This window comes from Podarcis filfolensis (genome assembly GCF_964270895.1).
Source record: "Podarcis filfolensis genome assembly, chromosome: 1".
Classification (NCBI taxonomy): Eukaryota; Metazoa; Chordata; class Lepidosauria; order Squamata; family Lacertidae; genus Podarcis; species Podarcis filfolensis.
In genome coordinates, this window is record NC_139604.1 from 116,443,300 (window position 1) to 116,460,568 (window position 17,269).

A 17,269-nucleotide genomic window follows, 5' to 3' on the forward strand; every position below is an offset into this window, starting at 1 on the left:
CCACGCTCTAACCAACGGAGCTATTTCTTATTCCATAACCGCGCAGCTTGCTCAGGAGTCTTTGGTGAGGCGCCTTGTAAAAAAAAGAAAAAAGAAAGCCTTTTGAAAATCTAATGAGCGCTTAGGAACAACGGAGATGCTGTACGGCTGGGAAAACAGAAGTGACCTGTTGAACGTCTGCCTGCCTCTCATATCATCCGGGCATTTTTTTTTTAAGGCACAGGAGACCTGCCAAGGGGGAACACACACACACTCCATCTGCGTGTGCGTAATGTGTGTGTGTTTGGCATCGTAGCTGGGGACTCAGGTGGTTGGCTGGCTTAGCAATTTCCTTTGCACGAGGCAGAAGCCGGAGCAGGAGGCGGAGAGAGGAGAGCCTGTCCCCCTTTGTCTGCTGCTGCCGCTGCGACTGAGCGGCCCGGGAAAGGGGGCGTGGCCAGGCAGCAGCGAAGGCGGCTCCTCGCGCGGACTAGTTGCTTGTGGAGACTCCAGCTGGCGCCGCCGCCGCCGCCACAGCCAGCATCGGGGCGGACCATGTTCCGAGGAAGCTGGGGACAGCCAGGCAGCCGCGCGGGCTCCGCCACCCCAGGGAGCTGGAACTGGTAACGCGCCCCAAGCTGCGGCTGGGGGAGGCCCCTCCCCAGCCCCCCAGAGACGAAGCCACGCCGGGGGGCAGCAGCAACCTCAGCACCAGCTTCACCGCCAGCTCGGCGAGGAGCACCAACAACAACAGCGCCAGCAGCAGCAGCAGCAGCACCTCGGGATCCAGCAGCACCATGGATCTCTCCTTTATGGCCGCGCAGGTAAATGGCGAGAGGCGGCGTCCCGACCCCACCCCGTCGAGGGTCCGCTGAGCCTTCGAACCGCCCCCGAATATTGGGAGGGGGTGGTTTGCAACAGCGGACACCCCCCCCCCCAAGATGCGTGTGTCATCCGTCTCTGACATCCATAGCCGTCGTGATGAATGAAAAGGGATTTTGCGTAAAGCGCTTAGGATTCCAGCGGAACCGCTTTGAGGTTCTGGGCGACTAAGCGGGATACAAGTCCCGTCGAGTGAATACAGTGAAATGAATGGAGGAGGCTTTGGATAGAGGGGCGACCTCGAAGCCGCCCCTCGCTAGGAAAGGGTGTTGCGGTTGCACAGGTTTCTGGGTGGATGCTTTGAGATGCACTGACCCCCCCTTCCTTTTCTATTTTTAGGCGAGGAACAGGAGGAGGGGAGTGGGGAAGCCTCTCCCTCCCTCTCCCTCTCCCCCTTTGTTACTTTCCAGTAACAAGAGGTTTTAGGGCTTAGTGAAATAACCCCGAAAAGAACGTGGGCATGGGGGGGGGATAAAGAGGTTTGTGCAAGATTTTTGTTTTCCCCTTTATTTTGAATGCAACAAGCCGATTTCCCCCTGAAGGAGATCAAGGGCTGCGTCTGCCTTGCAGCAGCAAATAATAGAATTCTCCAACTGCACTGATTTCTTTCATTTGCTTAAGACGTTTCTGTCCCACTTAATAATTTGCATTTCTAATAATAATAATGTATTACCCGTCCGTCACCCTAAGGTCCCAGGGTGTATGCAAAATTCAGTATGCTTGGAAACCTGTTAACTGTGGGATAATTAGATTTGGTGGTGTGTAGCATGAGTAAGTACACTTCCCTGTGGGGATAGAGCAGATGGGTAGGAATAATTTTCAAAATCCAACCCCCCCCATACTTCTATGTATATATAATGTAACAGCACTATCCTCTATGTTTACTCAGAGTAAACCCCACTAAGTTCAATGGGATTTATTCCCCATTATATGGATATAAGACTGGAGCTTTGCCTGTGCTTGTCTACTGAGAAATAAGCCGCACTGTCCTGTTCTGTGCCTGATCCATCCATCTTTCCATCCTCTGTCTTGACCTACCCATCCAGCACAGCCATGCTAACTATGGCTGATGGGATTTGTAGTCCAAAACATCTGGGAAGTATCAGGTTAGCAAAGTTCGATCTACTGTTAGATTTCTGGCTTGCAGTAGATAACCAAGGATTTCCAACACACAGTTGCTTAACAATAGCAACAACAACAACAACAACAACAACAACACACACACACACACACACACACACACAGAGAGTTAGCTGCTGAAATGAGTGGGGGACAAGGACTTAAGGGAAAACAAGGAGTGCAGTTTTGTATGCAAAGACTGAGAACTGAGTTCCTAGACTGAGATACATGCGCAGCGCAGGTGCTCTGTTCCTTAATTCTAAGGGTGTATCCACCCCTTTCCTAAACCACTATTTTCACAGAATCATAGATATGTATTCTGGACTGGACTGTACTAAGCTCCAGCTGGCGGACTTCTAGGGTATTCTAGGGTAAAAAAACAGTCGATTCTGCAAGCTTGATGTCTGCCCACCCCTGCCTTATGGCAAAAGGTTTAGTAGAGCCTCAATGAAGGATTAAAGTTTAATTTCCTATATGGAAGAGTTGAAGGGAGGAAGCTCCTGCTGATTCTTATCTCCCCAGCTGGTTTCTTGACTGACCTCATATAGTGTCACTGAAGTCGGTCATAGGATGATCAGTGTTAGGAACTGAGATATGAAAGCTAGGAGCTAAATGGCACCTTAAACCTAGGTTATGGGCACAACAACGGAATGTCTCGGCACACTTTTTTAATAACAAGAATACAAAGCTGAAAATGAATGAAATGCAGCTAAAATAATATGTTCATTTTTCACATGGTTTAGTCCTTCCTCTGCCCACCCCACTAATATTCTTAAGAGGGTCTCTTCTCCAGTCTTCAGAGAGTATCTGGAAGTGGGGAGGCAGAAAAAGGTCCTCTTTTCCTTCCACTCTGCAGTTTTAAATCTGAAATCTTAGGCACAGAGCTCAGAAACTGCTCGCGCTAATGAAATTCCTCGTCGCAAAATGCTCCTAGAACATTGGGAGTTTCGAACACTGAGGCGATAGATCTGGTGTAATCCTACTGTTCTTGTAAAAAGAAGAAGAAGAAGAAAAGCAATCTTTTGGCATGACCAACCAAGAAATCCTCCTGCACAGTCCTAGTGAAATGAACAAGAGGCGCATGAGAACATGGGTGCGTTTTTGCGTGGTTCCCATAAATTGAAATGGACTGTGTGTAGGTGTATATCTTAGAAAGGTGTATATCTTAGAGTGCTCATTGTTTGGAAAGGTGGGTTGTGGTGGTGGAACCCCACCACCAAAGTAGATTTAATCAAAGTTCCCGCCCCCTGGATAAGAAGGTACCCAGAGTATGTTTTGAAAAGTTTTCTGTCTTTGCCATAAGGGCAGCTGAAGTTAGAAATCTCAGTAATAAACGGCACCTCCAGTTGTCATTGATCATTACTGGCACGCTTTCTCTCCCTTTTTCTCAAACATGGCATCTTAACAGTAGCTTTAGGAGCACAGCCAATATATTCTTGCCTGCTGGTTACTATCTAGCTGTCTGGCCCATTCATACTTATTGCAAAGCTTCAAGCTTATGTCAGGTGATTTCACGTTAAATTGAATTAGGCTGCATTAAGGAGAGATGAAATATTTGTCTGCTGGTAATTCTGACAGGCTTCCCTGCCCCCCACCTGACATAAATGCCTGTCTCTTCTCTCGGGAAGGGAAGAAGACCAGTTGCAAAATGGCTCTCCAGTTACTCAGTTACATTTTGCATGATGTATTTTGGTAATAGGGAGAGCCAAAAGAACGTGGTTGTTTTACACCATAGCTCAGTAGCTTTGCATTCAGAAGGTCCTAAGTTCTGCTCTTGGCATTTGTAGGTAGGGCTGAGAGAGAACCTTGCCTAAAACCTGACTTAGTACAGTGGTACCTCAGGTTACAGATGCTTCAGGTTACAGACCCAGAAATAGTACCCTGGGTTAAGAACTTTGCTTCAGGATGAGAACAGAAATTGTGCGGCGGCAGCAGCAGGAGGCCCCATTAGGTAAAGTGGTACCTCAGGTTAAGAACAGTTTCAGGTTAAGAACGGACCTCCAGAACGAATTAAGTTCTTAACCCGAGGTACCACTGTATATAAGACATCTTAGAATCGCAGAATTGTAGAGTTGGAAGGGACCACAAGGATCATCTAATCCAACCTCCTGCAGTGCAGGAATAATAATTTTCTTATTTTTATACTGCCCATCTGACTGGTTTTGCCCCAGCCACTCTGGGCGGCTACCAACAAAAGCATAATAAAACATCAACTATTAAAAACTTCCCTGTACAGGGCTGCCTTCAGATGTCTTTGAAAAGTCAAATAGTTGTTTATTTCCTTGACATCTGATGGGAGGGTGTTCCACAGGGCGGGCGCCACTGCCAAGAAGGCCCACTGCCTGGTTCCCTGTAACCTCACTTCTCACATTGAGGAAACCAGTTTCTATGTATCTTACATTGTATTTAGTTTATGTATTGGATTGTATATTTATCATACCCTCTCTTTGTTCTACATGTGCACTGCTCTGATACAAACATGAAATGGTTCCCTACTATAAGAACTGCTTGCAATATTTATGAAAATGTGTGGAATTTTTGCCCGACAAGTGGCCTATATTTATGATAAAAAAATAATCGGTTAAAAAAAATCTATAGAGGGAAGAATGCAAACTGCAGCGTTTGGGGGCAAGAATGAACTTCCCTCAGTCCTGAGTTGCTTGCATTTTGCAGAGCAAGATTCAAACCTTGCTTCCCATTCACAATTCACAAGCCTACTGAATTGATGTAACTGAAGCAGAGGTCAATATAGCTTGCTCTCATAAGGTCTACTATCTCCTTGAATTGCTTTTGCAGGAACACAGGTGGGACCTGCAACAAAAGGTTGCAGCATGGAGTGTTCCTCCTATAGATTTCTCAATTCCATTACAACCCCTGTCCTGGTATACACATAACACTAAGCCATAGTTTGGTTAACAAACTTTGAGTTAACCATGAATTTCCCCACAGTTGATCAAACAAACCATGGCATGCGTCTCCAAAGTTTAGTTTGTTTCCCAGCTATTCTTGTCTTGTGCCTTTGTTGCTTGGTGAGAGAATCGGAAGGGGAGCCGCTGGAATAATTTCCTATTTCCAGGGAGCTGTTTTGCTTCCATAATCATAGAACCATAGAGTTGTAGTGTTGGAAGTGTGGGAATGTTGAGGAAGGTACGAGAGGATATATTGATTAAATATTATCCCTCCTCACTCATGCTAGTGAGCAAGCCGTAGAGAACATTCCTTTGCAGATTGCTGGAAGCAAGTTGATGGATTTGTTACAATCATTTAAATTAAGCAATCCAGCCTGGCTTGTCCAGTCTGGATTGTTCCTGGTAAGTTTCCCCTTTATTTCCCTCTTAAAATAATAATAACACGACAGTCTTCTTTAAAAGTAAGAGCAAAGTTTACTTACATTCAGTTCACAGCAGTAATCTGAAGGCAGGCTTTATCTTGTGGTTATAGTTACACTGTAGAGAAAAGAAGTCTGAGTTAGGCCTTGTGGCTTCCATCCTCTGTAAGGATGAGCCATGTGCTGGCTAAGAGCCAGGATAGGAGTCCGAAAGGAGAAAATGGAAGAATGGAAGATGGCTGTGTGGCTTGTCCTTTTACAGGGTCTGCTAGGGTCACGCCCATCTACCTGGTCACACACAGAGGGAGGAGGCTCCAGAACAGGTATGTTAGGAAGTCCCCCCTGTCTGGAACTACATTCCCCTGTGTGTCCACTCCAGGCAACAGGAAAATGTTGTCTTTGACTGCTTCAGTGAAGATACATCCCACAGGAAGGGACCACAAGGGTCATCTAGTCCAAGTCCCTACAATGCAGGAATCTTTTTGCCCAGCGTGGGGCTCAAACACAAGATCCTGAGATTAGGAGTCTCATGTTCTGCTGACTGAGCTATCCCTTCAGCATTCCCTCACTCTAGGCCAAGAGTTTTCCCACTTCATGCCTTTGAGTAGCTCTTTCTACAGAATCATAGAATCATAGAATCATAGAGTTGGAAGAGACCACAAGGGCCATCAAGTCCAACCCCCTGCCAAGCACTCCTGACATATGGTTGTCAAGCCTCTGCTTAAAGACCTCCAAAGAAGGAGACTCCACTACACTCCTTGGCAGCAAATTCCACTGTCGAACAGCTCTTACTGTCAGGAAGTTCTTCCTAATGCTTAGGTGGAATCTTCTTTCTTGTAGTTTGGATCCATTGCTCCGTGTCCGCTTCTCTGGAGCAGCAGAAAACAACCTTTCTCCCTCCTCTATGTGACATCCTTTTATATTTTATATTACAGGAACTTGTGTGTTGCAGAGAGCCAGGGTGGTGTAGTGGTTAGAGTGTCAGACTAGGACCTGGGAGACCAGGGTTCCAATCCCCACTCGGCTGTGAAGCTCACTGGGTGACCTTGGGCCAGTGACTCTTGCTCTGCCTAACCTACTTCACAGGGTTGTTGTGAGGATAAAAATGGAAGGGGGGAGAAATATGGACACCACCTGGAGTTCATTTGAGAAAAGGTGGGCTATAAAAGTAATGGTAATTTTTTTAAAAAGAAAAGAATACATTGTCAGTAGGCGTAGAATCGTGGCTAGGTGTATTGAGCCTTATTGTTGACTCTCGGGAGCTAGGAACGATCATTTCTGAATGAGCTTTGCAAGGGAAAGTTGGTTTTTTGTTGTTGTTTAGTCGTTTAGTCGTGTCCGACTCTTCGTGACGCCATGGACCAGAGCATGCCAGGCACTCCTGTCTTCCACTGCCTCCCGCAGTTTGGTGAAACTCATGCTGGTAGCTTCGAGAACACTATCCAACCATCTCGTCCTCTGTCATCCCCTTCTCCTTGTGCCCTCCATCTTTCCCAACATCAGGGTCTTTTCCAGGGAGTCTTCTCTTCTCATGAGGTGGCCAAAGTATTGGAGCCTCAGCTTCAGGCTCTGTCCTTCCAGTGAGCACTCAGGGCTGATTTCCTTCAGAATGGATAGGTTTGATCTTCTTGCAGTCCATGGGACTCTCAAGAGTCTCCTCTAGCACCAGAATTCAAAGGCATCAATTCTTCGGCGATCAGCCTTCTTTATGGTCCAGCTCTCACTTCCATACATCACTACTGGGAAAACTATAGCTTTAACTATATGGACCTTTGTAGCTGGAGGCAATTTAAGCTCTCTATCTTTCTCTGTCTTTTTCTGAGGCACAGCATCTGAAGATCTGTGCTCTTCAAATGTTACTGAAGGGGGAACAAGGCAGAATTACTGAGCTCCTGTTAGTGGAGCTCATGCTGATTGCATGGCCCTTTTGTGTTTCTGGATCTTAGAAACAGAAGAGGAGCAAACAATGAATCCCGTCTGTTATCTGCTTGCAAATGTAGGCCTTCCAAGTTTCGCTCCTGGCCTGTGTATAAGTATCCATGACAGTAATGAATGTACCATTCCCGTTTGGCAATGTATTCTTTTCTGGAACAAATCCAAGGAAACGAGCTTTAAAAAGAGAAAGAGGTTATATTTTTTCCAGGGGTTGGGGAAAAAAGAACCTGGTGGAGACGCCACATGTTAAAAATGCATGAATACCTGCCTAGATGTGGCACACAGACATCGACTGCTCAGAGATGAAAAACGCACAGCTTCTTTGATGCTTGGCAGCAAACCTTCATAGTGTGAGTATTTGGGTTTCTCTCATGGGAAGCTGTTGACCTGGTTCCTAAGATAAGTTAAGGAAGTTCATGGAAGGTACCTTAAGATGTAGATTTGAATTTGTGCAATGCAGGTCATGTCAGTACAGTGGTACCTCAGGTGAAGTACTTAATTTGTTCCGGAGGTCTGTTATTAACCTGAAACTGTTCTTAACCTGAAGCACCACTTTAGCTAATGGGGCCTCCCGCTGCCGCTGCGCCTCCGGAGCACGATTTCTGTTCTCATCCTGAAGCAAAGTTCTTAACCCGAGGTACTATTTCTGGGTTAGCGAAGTCTGTAACCTGAAGTGTCTGTAACCTGAAGTGTATGTAACCCAAGGTACCACCGTATATGGCTAACAGGAAACAGTAAGTAATTGGTCCCATCGCTTGGCTCTGGAGTGCCATTTTGCATCGGTTTCACCTGCCTCCCAAAGCCCCAATTTTGCACTTGGTTTCATTTGGGGGACCTCAGGCTTCTGGTGGGTGGGGTGGAAGCAAAGTCAATTTAGCAAACCTGATTTGTCAGTGCCATTCCAATGGGCTTCGCCAGATGCCTGTCCACAAAAGAAAGCACCATTAAAACATTTCCAACATCAGAGAGTGTGGCTTTTGAAGCGGAAATACCCCATGTTTCAGAGTTTTTGCGCCTGTCCACAAAAGCTTGCTCTGTGTTAGAAACGATGGTCTTTGGAACATACTGCATGACTATGTTGTTGTTTCATGCAACAGATGACTGGACAGTTTTAGTTCTTTAATTCTTAACAGGAATGTGTCTGTGGCTTTCAGTTGCATTATTTCTCTCCTATATGTACCGCATTTTTCCGTGTATAAGACTACATTTTTTCCTAAATTTTTGAAGTTTAGAATAAGGGGTTGTCTTATAAATGGATAGTGCATAGTGCTTTTTCTTAATTTTGGGTTTAAAAAAAATAGGGGTTGTCTTATACATGGGGGCGTCTTATACACGGAAAAATATGGTAGCCTGGTGGGGAGGGGAGAGGGGTGAAGTTGCAGTCATGCATGCTGGCTCCTTGGAAGGTGGGGTAGAATCCAGAAATAACTGTAGTGCAATGTCTTTTATTAGGACCAACTAAATATCACAAGGCAGTGAGAAATCGTTTGCCACCTGCTGCATATGCCTACCTGAACCTTAAGGCTTGGGGCTACAAGAAGAACTGAAAATGTGATTCTTCTTTGTTAAACTTCAATAAATATCTTATAAAAAAAGAAAAGAAAATGTGATTCTTCTTAGGATCCAAGCTGGGCTAGTCTGCCCATGAGGCAGTTGCCTCAGGGCTGCATGGCTCTGGGTAGCTGGGAGGGGTGGCAGATCTGGCCTTTGTGGCGCACAGCCAGTGGGCAGATGTGGGTAGATGAGGGTACAAAGCAGAGGAGGAGGCAATAAACATCCACATTCCCTTGAGAAAACACCCTGGGAGATTTTCTGGGAATGTTTTTCCCACATTGGTGGTGACAGACGAGTAGTTTGATCCAAATTGCATTAAATGGTGAACCTACGTAATTCACTCTTTCCGAAACAATACACAAACCGAAACAGCCCTCCTTTGAAATTTGCACTTCTCTGAATTTTGTCACACATTTCTCCAGCCAAGTAATGTGCACAAAAATGCATATACTAGGGTAAAGTGTGGGTGAAGGTGTATATATTAGTGAAAATAACATACAAAAATGCATGATATTAAGGGAAAGCGTACTGCAAAAAGAAAAAGTGCATGTTAGGCACAACTGCGTGTGTATATCAGGAGAAAATTGCACTAAAATGCAGATGAATTCTTATTAAAACTTTTTTTAAAAAATGCAAAGGGAGGTGGAAATGTGGAGAACCGGATTTAAAAATTGATAGATTTGCCAATCCTCGGTCCAGAATCTATAAAACTACCTAATTGCACCACTGTAGGATGGCACAGATTTCTATAACACAGCAGAAGACTCCATTCTGGCTGCCATATAGACATTTTGAGGTGGGGAGCCTCTACATAGCCCTAACTTCCCCAGTGGGGTTTTAGAATGCTTTGGCTGAAACATGCCTGTAGGGGCTCCCATAAGACCATTGTGTCCAGAATCTAAAATTGCCTAATTGCTCCATTGGACATTGGCCTGCTTGCTTAAACATCATGATCTATGGCAGTGCAAGCAGGCAGTGTTATGTCTTCTTAATGGACCACTGCTTTTCTTTTGGGGGGGGTAAAAAGCCCTATCCAACCTGGATAGTGCTGTATTAACTCTTTGGCAGGGAAGTCTGTGCCATTTTGCAGTCTGCCAAATTGAAAAAGCATGCACACATCATTCACATCCCTGATGTAACTGAAAGGGTGATCATCATTTTGTAGTCTCGACCCCATTGCAAAGAGCTAAACTTTCTAAACAAGCATGCCTACTGTGGCATGCCTAAGGTTTCTTTTCTCTATATCCAGCAGGGTTCAGTTCTTGACAATTGATTAGTTTCAACGATTGGGTTAAGAAGGAAAAAAAAATCTCATCCCAGTCATAATTTTGCAAGCCAAGCATTTGGTCTAAAGTGGGGATATTATTCTACCTGGCTCTTGTTAGGATGTCATGTGTAACGGTCTCATTTGACAGCCCCCATTTAGATCCTTGAAGTGAAATGCGGCGATGTGGAAAATTAGAACAATGTCGCCAGGAAGTTCAGCAGTGACCAAGTGTGTTAGCGCAGGCAGCGCTTCCACGTGAAATGCTTCGTGGCACGAAATCCCTTCAAGGAGTGTGGAATGTTAATCCTTCGACACTCGGTTGATCCATCAAAACCTCCAGCTGTCAAATCTGCTAGGTCCTCGGTGAATGTGATGCACCGTAGCACAAAAGTGGGGCATCGCTGGTGGCAAAGCACTAACTAACCTTTTCTTTGGAGACAAGATTAGGATTGTCCAAGGTGGAAGTATCCTTTTAGGTAATTCACTGTCCAGCCAGAAGACCTTGGACAAATAGCATCAGTTGTGTCTTCTCCTACATAGGCTGAAAACGTAAATGTGGTTGCTTTGGCAGTAACTTTAATTGTATCACCATAATGTAGTGATGCAGAATGGGAAAGGGCCATAGCTTGGTGGTAGATCTCATGTTCAGACCCTGGCATCTCCAGATACGGCTGGGGAAGACTCTTGCCTCAAACCCTGGAGAGCCATTCATCACAAGGAAGCTTCCTGTGTCTAAGATATATGGAGTAGTGGTCGGAGTGTTGGTCACTCAAATCCCTACTCAGTTGTGAAGCTCACTGGGTGACCTTGGGCCAGCCATTTTCTCTTAGCCTAACCCTCTTCATAGGATTGTTTAGAGGAGAAAATGGGGAGGAGGAGAACACTGTATGCCACCTTGAACTTCCTGGAGGAAAGGTGGGATATAAATGAAAAAATAAAATAAATATAAATTTATCTTAAATGAGATTGGTAGGATCAGCAGTAGTGTTTTTTTGTTTTTGTTCTTGGTAAATAAATTTATATTAGTTTTTCACAGTTACATTTTCACAAATAAAAACAAATACCTTTTCACAAACCTTCTCTGAGATTCTTTAAATCTCTGGACTTCCCTTGTTACCCTCTTTTGGTTACTTATATTAACCAATTTCTTTTGCATATTCATTCTTAATCTTTTTCCATTATTATTTCCCTTAATTTTATCTAATTTTCTACTAGTTGCAAGCATTTACTTAAAATCCTGCCAATTTTTCAGCTTGTTTACAGTATTTTTGCACATAAACAATAAACAATTCCCACTCTTTGTTAAATTTCTCGTTATCATAGTCTCTGAGGTTTGCCGTTAATTTTGCCCTTTCTGCGTAGTCCATTAGCTTGATCTGCCATTCTTCTTTCGTCGGTGTCTTCCTTCCATCTTTGGGCTAACAGTATTCAGGCAACTATTGTAGCATACATAAATATTTTCTTCTGTTCTTTAGGTAATTCAGTTCCTATCCTAATAAGAAAGCTTCCGGTTTTTTAACAAAAGTCATTATAGGTCATTTCCCAGAAGCTTTTAATAACCTTACATTCCCACCACATATGCTAGACTGTATCCTCCTTTTCTCTACATTTCCGACACTTATTAGAAGTAATTCTTAAGTTTCTCCTGGATATTTCTCTCTCTCTCTCTCTCTCTCTCTCTCTCTCTCTCTCTCTCGTGTGTGCTCACTTGCTACTCACAACACATTTCTGAGAAGAGTAATACACATAGGGTTGCAGTTGGCTTTTTAGCAAAAAAGGTTAATCTGTTTCTGAAATCCCAATTAACCCGTATTTATAGGTTTAAACAGATTTTGCATGTCTTCAAAGTACAAGTGAATTTTTCAGAAGTGTGGATAGTGTGCATAGGTTTATATGAATGAGCACACATGTATACCTGCTTCAATTGTTCATCTTTCGATAGTTGTGTTTTGTTTGTGGTGATAATGTTCCCTTTCTGCTGTTAGCCCAATTACCACTCATTCCCATTTGAGAGTGAATTTTGTACTCACAAGCCCTAAAGGTTCCAGCAGTCAGCGAGTTGGAAAAATGCTTTAAAAATTCTGTTCACATCCCTTATTGGCTACAAGCGTGTTTGAAATCATAAGTTGATAAGAAAGGCTGTCCTGGCTGCAAGAGGCCAAATCCCTTGTGATGTCTGAAAATTCAGCGCTGTACATTTTTAGTCATAACTGGAATTTCTCTTTCTGAGTTTCCTAATGCCCAGCAGGCTCTGAATCTAGAAAATGAAGAATACATTACAGCTGAATTGCCTGACCTGCTTGCAAAATTATGCAAGGTGCCACCCGAAATACTGATACAAGCCTTCTGCAGCCTACATTTCAGATATCTTGGACCATTATCTGTGCTGGCTGAGGCTGATGGGAGTTTCAGTCCACAACATTGGACTGGGGGAGGTTGGGCAGTGTCATTGTCTGGGGTCCAAGTTTGATTTGCAACCACAAAGCAATGAGTGCCAAAGCAAATGAATACAGTGCAGTCTAATGAGCTTACAGAGGAATCCGATACATGTCTTCTGAGAAGTAAGCCCCATTGAATTTAATGGGGCTTATTCCCAAATATAAGGTTGCAGCCATACTTGAACTGACATTAAAATAAATGAGTTAATGTCCTAGTAAGGCTGTTGGGGTTGACAGTGTTCGTTGCACAGATCAGGAAACACTCCAGCACCCCAAAAAGCAGGTACGATTCCTAGGTTTTGTTAGCTTTGGTTTCTGCTTGCACAGGGAGCTTCTCTTTAGGAATTTGCCAGGATGATGGAGACTGGAGAAAAAGAATACCCCACACTAGGTGTGACACAACCTAGCTTGTTTGCTGGGTCATAACCAACCAATCAGGAAGCGGCATGGGGAAACAGGGCCTAGTGTGACCTGAGTGGAGGAACTTCTTTCCTCTGTTCTGCTCCCTCGGGACTTAAAAGCTAGACTTCCTGAAACCTAGCTATAACATTTCCAAAACGTACAAAGCATTTTGCCCTGGGGTAATAGAATGGAAACATTGTTGTTGTTGCCAGGCCCATCTGGCTGGGCTGGGCTGCCCCAGCCACTCTGGGTGACTTCCAACACACATCATAATAATAATAATAATAATAATAATAATAATAATAATAATGGACGCCAAACATTAATAGTAACAACCAGATCCTATATAAAAGGTCACAATAACTTTAAAATAAACAGCAGCATGTTGTCGTTTAGTCGTGTCCGACTCTTCGTGACCCCATGGACCAGAGCATGCCAGGCACTCCTGTCTTCCACTCCCTCCCGCAGTTTGGTCAACTTATATCAAATAAAGCAACATTCAATAATCCATTAGAATCCAATAGTAAACAGTAAAATTAAACACCAGCAAATTATAATTAAACAGTTTACACTTATCAGTTGCTTACTTTCTCTCCCTCGGTGCTTAAAAAAGGGGTGACACAGCAAATTTAAATTCCCAACTTTTCTAAGCTGTCCTCTCTTGGGAAACAAATTGCAATCGCATAAATTGTTTTTCTCGGGATGTTGGTGTAATAGACTTGTCTCTTGAATAATGACAGGGGTAGAGGGCTCATCTGTGTAATGCCAAACTATAGTTTGTTGTTACGTCTGAACTGAGTGACAAAGAAGCGCTCAGCTGCCTGAACAAGTCCATTCTTTCTCATTGAGTTTGTTGATTCAGTCTTCCACAACCTGGTTCCCTCTGGAGATGATTGGGCTTCAGCTCTTATCATCCCAGGTCATAGGTCATGCTGGCTGGGGCTGATGTGAAATTGGGAGTCACACAACCTCTGGAAAGCACCAGGTAGGCAAAGGCCGATTTAGTTTTTAGACCTACTTAATATGTCTCTGCACATGGTTTTGGGCAGACTTCAATCATGGCAACACAAACCATTATCTAAGAGTTGTGATGCCATGATTCACCCACATGGCTCAGCACGCAGAGCTGTTCTGTGTAACATGGTTCTGCTTTGCGTTTAGTTTGTGCAGTCTTCTACCCCATCGCTTTTAGTTAGCCCTCCTCTGCCAGTTTAAATCCCAGTTCACTGTAATGGTAAGACGCAATGAAAGGGCATGTGAGGACGCAACTGAAACAGATGTCTTAGGCATTGCTAGCACCTGTGAAATGACCTATTAGTGGAATAGCCTTTGCCAAATCAACGAGGTGGTGGTGGGGAGCTGCCATTTTTGCAACTCTTACATTTCACACTGCTAGCTTGAACATACCATGGAAATGACAGATGGCTAGGAGACTGAAATCAGACATTTTAATGACAGATTTCGTGCTGAAGGTGAGGCAGATGGCATGCTTTCCTGGCAAGTGTGCTCAGAGATGGAAAAAACAGGAATCGGCCAATAGAAACTTTTGCTGCGAAACACCTTGCCTTCCTCTGTAGATCATCAGCCTTGCACACAGAATGCCCTGTGTGGAGCAAAGTGTGTGTGTGTGTGTGTGTGTGTGCGCGCGCACGCACACACACACACACACACACTTTTTTGGAAGACTCCACACAATACTGAGGCACCTTTGAATATTTTTACAGAGAGGCTCAGGATAGAATTCATAACAAATTGGAAATACTTGCAACAAATCTTTGCAAACTTTCTAATGGAAGGGTAGCCTGCCTTGTGGCTTAAGACGTTTGCTCTTAAAAACAGATTTAAGAGATGTTTCACAGGCCCATGGCACAAATTTGCATAGATTTGTATAGAGTGCCTCTGGGCAAATTAAGGTGGCAGGTGGGTGGGTGCTCTCTCACAGTGGCCCATCAATATATTGAATTTTAAGTGCAGGACTAAGGGACAGAAGGTCTGATGCCTAACATAGAAGTTCTGGTGCTCAGACCCTCTGGGAAAACCCATTAACAATGTCCCCTGTCCAGGAATATCAGCGGAACATAGAAAAATGCCATAAACTTAGTCTGATGATTGGTCTATCTAGCTCAGTATTATCTGTACTGGTGAGACCCCGCTCTCCAGGGTTTCAGGCAATGGATTGAATGTGAGGCGCTTTTCATGCAGACAAATTTTCATGCTTTGTTACTGAGCCAAGGGCCTGCTAGGCTCTCAGTGTGATGGCTCTGTATCAAGTGTGGAGGACATTTGGCCTTCTAGAAGTTGCTGAACCAAAGCTCTGCGCAGCCCCGGAAAGCATGGCCAATGGCCAGGGGCTCCTGGGGGTTGCCATTGTTGTTGGCATCATGGAGTGCACCTCCAGGAGTGAAGTCGAACCACTACATTAGCAGCACCGAAGTGGTGTAGTAGTTAAGAGCGGTAGACTCATAATCTGGTGAATCGGGTTCGCTTCCCCGCTCCTCCACATGCAGCTGCTGGGTGACCTTGGGCCAGTCACACTTCTCTGAAGTCTCTCAGCCCCACTCACCTCACAGAGTGTTTGTTGTGGGGGAGGAAGGGAAAGGAGAATGTTAGCCGCTTTGAGACTCTTTCGGGTAATGATAAAGCGGAATATCAGATCCAGACTCTTCTTCTTCTTCTTCCTCTCCAGATTTGTGTGGGGTTTACTGCTTAGCCTTTTCTTCTCTCAAAGATATCCTGCAAGGCAGTAGAGGTTTAGGATCAGAATTTTCCTTCTCCTAGATGGGCTACTTTCCCATGTTGACAAGCCTCATCTGCCCCTCACTACAGCATGTGCAAAAACTGCCTTCTTGACTGTTTGGTCTTGTCCGCTCAATCTGCCGAAGCCCATCTTCGCATGCAGGTTTCATCTAGGCCAGTGTTACCTGTACAGACTGGCAGCTTTGCAATTGTAATGTCATGTGCTTTAGAGTCTCATAAGTCACTTTGTGAAAGCAGGGCACCGTGAAAGTAAAAACAAACAAACCTCCGTTGCTTCTCTGTTAATTTTCACTTGGTGTGATCTCTGTACAGGTGGTTGGCTGATGGGGAGTGAGAGATACCTGGCATGTGTGAGCTCCTTCCTTGGAGACCTTGGACTGCGGAGAAACTTGAGAGTCAGAGTTCTCCTTCTGTTCCTCACTTCCCTCTACAGCATGTGCAGAAGCCGCCTTCTTGACTGTTGGACCCAATATTGGTCTCATCCACTCAATCTGCCAGGGCCTGTCTTATACCCACTATTTTAAAAGTTCTTAAAAGTGGGGTAACAATGCCTCTTGACAGGAAACACTGAGAATTGTAGCTCTGTGAGATAAACTACAGCTCTCAGCACCATTAGCAAACTACAGCTCCCATAATTTTTGGGAGAGGAAACCATGACTGTTGAAAGCGGTAGCTTTAAATGTACAGCAAATGTGGCCTACCTCTCCGGTGAATGGAAGCTGATGTAGGAAGCAAACACAACCCATTCGTAACAATAAAGACTTCTGTAATGCTTGTCTCAAAGGTCGCTATTTGAATTCTACAGACTAATATTTTTACCACTTCAGATGATTCACTCCGTTGTATCTGTGCTGTGTTGGTGTTTGCTGACTGGGTCTTAATTGGAGGACGCAACTTGGGACGCAAGCCAAGTTCTTGTGTTAAAATAGCATATGTGGTGGCCGCTTGGAAATAGAACTGACAGGGCCTTGCTTTTGTGTGGGAAGCAGCTACCCATCTTGCAGTCACTGTGTTAGCTATGGATCGCAGCATCCACTCCTTCAGATGAAAAGCTTTGTAGCGTGGAATGGAGCAAAAGCAGATGTGCTGGCAATAGCAGCCTGGAGAAAAACCAATCAGGTCACATAGATGCATCTTAGAGTTCTAAGCAGGTACATTTTCGTGTAATGTAACAAGTCTTTATTTCCTTGCTGAAAGCTATACATTGGTATATTTACCCATACTTTTCGTTAGTGGGAAAGGCCATTGTATGAACAAGTAAAGAAGAAGATTTTTTTTTAGCTTATAAATATGGGAGCATCGCTCTTTGTTTTTCTTTCATCTGATTCTTTCATCTGCCACCATCTCTTCCTTGCTTTCGAGCCATTCTATTTACTCTTAAATGATCTCATTCTTTCATCCATAACAGCACAGTAGTGCTTTAAGAGAAATAATGATAACACTATCAATAGCTTGTTGGACTGGGTAACTCTTTTGATAAGTGTCCGGGAACTGCCATCGGCTCAGGGGCGAGAGAGGGAAAGGTGGATGGATTACAGAGAGCCCCCAAAAATCATGGGAAGCAGCACTTCCTCATCGGAGGATGGAAGCCACGCCTCTAGTGGGGAG

General features: G+C 44.4%; 1 protein-coding gene across 1 annotated transcript in view; it reads left to right on the top strand.

Annotated features, from left to right (window-relative positions):
- The first annotated feature begins 338 nt into the window (after positions 1–338).
- The window catches only part of LOC310766125 (uncharacterized protein C14orf132), a 35,383-nt gene continuing 18,452 nt past the window's right edge, over positions 339–17,269 (top strand). Inside the window, exon 1 of the mRNA XM_083622110.1 lies at positions 339–803. Within this exon, the coding sequence (XP_083478236.1) occupies positions 777–803 (27 nt within the window). The 5' untranslated portion in view covers positions 339–776. The remainder of the gene's footprint in view (positions 804–17,269) is intronic.